Source organism: Brassica oleracea, chromosome C8 (assembly GCF_000695525.1).
Source record: "Brassica oleracea var. oleracea cultivar TO1000 chromosome C8, BOL, whole genome shotgun sequence".
Classification (NCBI taxonomy): Eukaryota; Viridiplantae; Streptophyta; class Magnoliopsida; order Brassicales; family Brassicaceae; genus Brassica; species Brassica oleracea.
In genome coordinates, this window is record NC_027755.1 from 15,450,768 (window position 1) to 15,457,362 (window position 6,595).

The 6,595-nt window shown below is 36.7% G+C and overlaps 1 protein-coding gene across 1 annotated transcript; it reads left to right on the forward strand.

Moving 5' to 3' along the window:
• The first annotated feature begins 398 nt into the window (after positions 1–398).
• LOC106311322 (H/ACA ribonucleoprotein complex subunit 1-like) lies at positions 399–1,975 on the forward strand. Its single transcript, XM_013748522.1, is given in 8 exon segments — positions 399–474; positions 477–554; positions 657–939; positions 1,023–1,080; positions 1,157–1,291; positions 1,409–1,564; positions 1,646–1,696; positions 1,775–1,975. Coding segments are annotated over 8 exon segments (1,038 nt in total).
• Positions 1,976–6,595: the final 4,620 nt, after the last annotated feature.

A 6,595-nucleotide genomic window follows, 5' to 3' on the forward strand; every position in this document is an offset into this window, starting at 1 on the left:
GGGGGGGGGGGGGGTCCATAAAAATCATAGGACTAATTAGCTAACACTGAGAAGCTGTTGGGCTTTAATAAGATTTGCTGGGCTTTAATAAGATTTGCTGGGCTTTAGCTTTTTATTACCTGTAAATAAAAAGAAAATTTAGGAAAGACTGAACTCTCTGCTCAGCCGTCACTACAAAAAAATGCCACATATTATTATCTTCTCATTCATTACATTTCTCTCACCAACTTAAGTTTTTGTCTTAAATACCATTTGGTCTTCTTTTTTTCCCTCTAGATCTGTACCGTCTGTTAATGCATCATGGCTTCACATAATTACTAGTTCTGTTCTGTCTGTGTGATAATTTTGGTAAGGAAAATAAAAACGAGGGCTGTAATCAAGTCGATTGATTTGAAGATATGGCAACTTTGAACCCTTTTGATCTGTTGGGTGACGACGCAGAGGATCCGAGCCAGATCGCCGTCTCCATCGCTGCTATAAGCCCAAGAAACCTGCACCTGTTTCCGTCGTGTCTGCTAAGTCATCTGCTCCGTCGAGGCAGCTTCCTCAACCTGGTGAGATTCGCTTCACACGATTAGCAAGTTATTAAACTTTCGTGTCTATTTGATTCCGTTCGTGTTATCCGGTTGTTTTTTTTCTGAATGATGTTTTATTAGTGAGAGAGGCTAGGAATGATGCTCCACGCGGCGGTGGACGTGGTGGTGGAGACCGAGGATCTAGCCGTGGTGGTTACAACCGTGATTTTAGAGGCGGTGATGGTAACAGTGGAGGATACAATAAGCCCTCTGAGGAAGGGGGGGGGGGTTCAAAGCCTTTCTATGAGAAACGTAGTGTACCTGGTGTGTATGGCGGTGCTCCTCGCGGTGGTCGACGTGGTGAAGCTGGTGAAGGTGAACGTCCTCGAAGGACATACGAGCGTCGTAGTGGAACTGGCAGAGGGTCTGTCCTAACCTCATTCAGTTTTTGTTGTTGTTGTTGATACATTAATCTCTTTTAAGGTTAAGCTTTATGTTTTGGTGAAGGGGTGACTTCAAAAGGGAAGAAGCTGGTCGTGGAAATTGGGGAACATCAGGAGAAGAAGTTCTTGTTGTATAAGCATTTCTGATGTTTTATTATGATAGTAGTGATTATTGTGAATTTGGAATAAAAAAAGAAGCTATTTGTCTCTTTTAGGGAGACTGAAGAAGTTGCTGGTGCTGAGATTGAGAAGCCTGCTGGTGATGAGGTTGCTGCTGATGCTAAGAAGGAGAACACTGCTAACGTCGAGGAGCAGAAAGAGCCTGAGGATAAGGTAACCAGAGGAATTAAGATAGACGTTAGGTTGCTATAATAGGACATGGAACTGAACTTACACTTGTCTCTGCTTTTTTTTTTTTAATTCTCATTATTATGGCTTGTGCTTCTGTAGGAGATGACTCTGGATGAGTATGAGAAAATACTTGAGGAGAAGAAAAAGTCTCTTCAGTCTCAGACCACTTCTGAGAGGAAAGTTGATACTAAAGTGTTTGAATCAATGCAACAACTCTCAAACAAGAAGTCTAACGATGAAATCTTTATCAAACTGGTAAGACAAATTACCTCCATGTCTTGTCGACTTGAAACACTCTTTACCAGTTCTGAGCCTTGCTTTTGATCTGTCTCCCAGGGTTCTGATAAGGACAAACGCAAAAACGACAAAGAAGAGAAGGCTAAGAAGGTTTACATCATTTGTCCGGATCAAACCGTTTGTAGAAGTCTAATAAGTTTACCTATGGATGTGTTCTATGTTTTGCAGGCTGTGAGCATTAATGAGTTTCTGAAACCAGCTGAGGGTGAGAACCACTACCGAGGAGGAGGCCGTGGTGGTGGTCGTGGAAGGGGACGTGGTGGTCGTGACCGCGGAGGTGTTTCTGGTGGTGTATTTGATGGTTACCGTAGTGAAGCTGCGTCTGCCATCGGAGATACTGCTCAGTTCCCATCTCTTGGGGGCAAGTAAGATCCAACCTTGGATACTCCTGCGGTCTCCTTCAGTTTTCCTCATCAAGACTGAAGTGTTTCATGCTGAGTGTTTGCTGGTCTGTTGTTGTCAGGTGTAAATTGTTAATTGTTGTCAGTTTTTAGAGTTTCTGCAGACTTATGCCTGACCGGTCTTTTTTTTTTAACGTTTGGAACAATAATACCCTTTTCTATTTTAGTTTTACCACTTAGTCTTTATAGTTGTTTGTGAAAAGACAGACAGTTCTAATGTTATATGCTTTGAGTCTTCTTTGCGTTCATTCTATTTGCTCTTACATATGTTACAAGATCTGTAATACTTTGATCTCTTGGAAGTTGGAATGCCATGATCTCTGGTTACGGGAATTTGGAAATGGCATCAGGTTTCTTCCAAACGGCTCTGGTTAGAGGCGTCTGTGAGTCGGTGATTATCACAAGGTACATGAAAGGAAATAAGGTTAAATTAGCTGAAGTCTTCAAAGACATGACAGTGAAGACAAATCTGGTAACTTGGAATGCATCAGTTATGCCTGAAATTTTCTCGGCCAGAAGATGGACTGAAACTATACAGAGCAATGCTAGAGGAAGGCATTTGGTTCTTACTCGTCTGGACTGGGCAGTGTACTGCTCGGATGCTGCGAGTTATCAGCAGTACAGATAGTGCAAATCTACATCGTGTAACAATATAAAACTTGTTAGATCAGTAAATACTGCAAGTGCACATGTGGAGAACTTGGTGACGCTTTCAAACACTTCAAGAAGATGAAAAAGAGAGATATTGCGAGTTGGCCTTGTGGTGACGGAAGTGCTAGTAGCCTTCCGCTGCTTTGCGTTCTATCCGCGTTGGAAATGACTAGATATCAAATTTAAAAGTTCCCGACAAAGAGTCGAAAACACAAGAAAAGAAGAAGAGAGATATTGTGGCCTATGATATGGATCTTTGTTACGGTTTTACTGGCCTGTAACCATGCTGGAGTAGTGTTCAAGAACCTGATAAATTAATCTACAGTGATTGCCATATAGTAATCAATTGTATCACGATCAGAGATAGAGAGACGAGAGATCATAGCGAAAGACACCACATGGTTTCACCATTTCATAGATGGGTGTCGGTTACTTGTTATTATTAAAAAAAAAAAAAAAAAGGAGAAGAGCGTTGACTCTCTACTGGACAAATCTGACGTGACGAGACGAGAGTATTTAAATGCGTTCATGTGCGTTAAAAAGTTTCGACACTTTGACTTGACAAGTTGCGTTTAAGGAGAGGAAGATGCGTAGATCCGCGAGTGGCTCAAGAGTTTCAGATCAATTTTCCCAGGCGAAGCCGTCACACTCACGGTCTATGAGTCGATCTCAGAGTGTTAGACTTGTTGAAGATGCGGAGCTGCATTTGCCAAGGTACGACCCGAGTTCTCAATCGGGTAAGAGAGAGGAGAAGTCACGATCGAGATCTGCTGAAAATGTCGTCCATTTCATTCCCCTTCTTCTTGTCCTCTGTGTTATAATCCTCTGGCTCTTCTCTCGTTCAGGTAAACCATTCGTGCTTGGTTTAATTGGTTCGATGTGATTGATTTTTTTTTCTAATTTCAATCTGATTCGTGATACTAAAGTAACTAAACCAGTGATGTATGGTTTATGTCAGCGGCTGTCTTTTAAGGAGTCGAGGTTGAAGAAGCTAAAGGCTGTTACTTGTTTCCTTTGGGAAAGAACCAACTTTTTACTGCCAGAACTGGCGCCACGCAAATGTTTTTTTCTTTTCCTTTCTTTTTTTGAATTTTGTTTTTTCTTTTCGACAAACCAGCCTTCATTTATATAGCCTTGTTTTGTTATAAATGTGTAATTTCACTATGTAATACTATTTCTACGTCAATACTCAAAAATTGTAAGACATACAAACTCATTTTCAGCAAATCACTAATCTAACGTTTGTATGTCTTACAATTTTTATTAGTTGAGCATTTCATAAAATTGTTATATGGATTCGTGTTATTATTGTTTTAATTAAATTAAATTAAATTAAATCAAAGAGAATAAAGTTTTTTATATCTGATGATTCCCTATACTATAAGACACACTTTCTGTACAAATATTAGAACACGTCCAATAAAAGGTTTTTAACCAAAGTATCTCAGAAAAATATTTATACAAAAAATGATTGAGATACAGATTCTGCAGAAAGAATTTTGAAAATCTTTTTAGAAACCCACAAAACAAATGTCAAGCACTAAGCGATTCATTCTTTTATTTTTTTTTAAATACTTTAAATTTAACTAGTTAATAAAATAAAATTTAAAATAATAATACTTTGTTATTTAGATACTCAAATTGAGTATACTCAAATAATAATACTTTATTAGGGATGGGTAAAGAAACCAAACCTGAAAATCCGAGCAGAATCAGATCCTATAAAAATGAATCCAAACCGATTCGAACCCGACATAAATATCGAATGCATCTTATTTTATGGTATTTCGGATTATGGGTGTTATCCAAACCGAACCGGACCTAAATAGATACCCGATAGAATCCGAAACATTCAAAATTCCAAAAAGAACTTGTACCAAACATGATTTCAATTCATAATATGTATCTAAAATACACTAAGATATTATTGAACATCTAAAATAATTATCTATTAAATGAAGGTTGATGGCTGAAGGTGGCGGTTAAGCTTGAAGATTTTTTAGATTTTGGTTTTGTTTTAATTGAATAATGTTTCTCGTTTTATCAAAACTTGGTTTTTGTTTTATGCTTTCATTTATTTGGTTTTTGTTCTATCAATAACTATGTTTACCTTTAATTTGATCTTAAATGATCTTGTTTGATGTTCCTTTCTTATTTTTGATTCTATTTTACTTATGTTTTGGTTACACAATAGGTACAAATCAGCCCTTTTAAAATGGAAGAGCCGATTTTACTTATGTTTTGATTACCAAATAGATACAAATTAGGTACTTTTAAACTGAATAACCGATTGAGACTCGAACGCGAAAGTACATCAGGTTGTACCGGTTGTTTGACGATTTACTAACCCGACCCAAATCCAAACCGGTTCCGAACCGAACTTTCATATAACTCGAATGAAACTGATTTTGATATATCCAAAAAATCGAAACTCTATTGGACAAAATCGAAACCCGATTGAAACCCCGAATACCCAGGATTAACTCACATATAGGTTGTGACCATTGGGGTTGTTCTTTAATAAAGAAAAACTATTATGATTATATAATACGTTTGGGGTAAAATAAAAATAAATAAATAATATTTCAATCTGGAGACAAAAAAGGAAATAAATTGGGATCTAAATCAAATCCAGCAAAGAGTTACTACTTACATATAAAAGTGGTTAAACTTGAAATTTATCCTTCCAAAAAAATTTCCAGGTTTGTCTTGAATCTTAGATTAGATCGTAATCAAGCCGACCGTCTTGATAAACCTGCGATTTAATCTGACAAGAAAGCATCAATTCCTACTCACATTAGATTTCAAAGTTCAAACAAAATCTGGACTTGGTTGTCTGAACCAAACCTTGTTTGAGGTTTCTGTTTCGGTAATAATCGACTAAAAGTGTCGTCAAACTTTCCTACATAAGATGCATTATCTTTTATGGAGTCCCTAAGTTGCTAAAAGTTTAATGCTTCCATTTCTTTTCCACAGGCCTCATACAAGAAAGACATTATCTACGAGCATAGAGAGAGTATCGAGTCAGTTTTGAAGATGCAGAAACCTTATTTCACTGCCATAGCACAACTGATATTTGTAAAGAATAATAAGAACATAAAACAAAATTACAATACCGAAATAAAAAAATAAAAAAGAATTGCAGAGTCGAGATAGTTAATTTCTTTCCTTAAATCTTTAAACGACTCGTAGTATGACGGTTTCATAGAGCTCAGATTCCCAGGATACAACTGAAGCATTGTTTCTGTTTACCATCACCGAAAAACAGAATCTATCGAACTTAATTTTATGTTATACTCTCAGACTCAAAATTAAAAAAAAAAAAATACTAGCATAACTATTATGAGTGGGAGAATTGTTTCTTGGTTGTATACATGTGTGTTGTAGAGAATATGACTTGCTTCCCTTTTATAATCAACTAAAAGAGTCCAACACTAAGTCATAAGTAGAGCATTGAATCACGTCAAATGTCATAAAGAATATTGATTCCTTTTGACCATTTTCATAACGTTAACATTCAAGAAAAGATATTGTAAATTTGACTAAATCAAACACCAATACCATTTTCTTTAATGGGTTATATTTTATATGAAAACAAACATATAAAATTTTCATGAATAAGATTTAAGTATAAATCCACATTCAAACCCAAATATTCACTGTGAGACATTTGCTAGGTTTTATACTTAGCCAAATCTAAAGTTTTATAAATTATAAAATTCTCATATTGGATCTCCATTTCTCATTCACAACAACTTTTATTGTGACAAGCAGTTACACTCACAGTTATTCCGACGAACGTCTTCGCCCGGAATCTTATCGAAAATGGTCTAAAACCATTTCGTCAAAAAACGAGTTCCAACGGAAGACAATCTCTAGAGCATAATATAGACTCAGTTTGAAGCTTAAGTAGGTTTCCTATGCACTTTTGGGAATC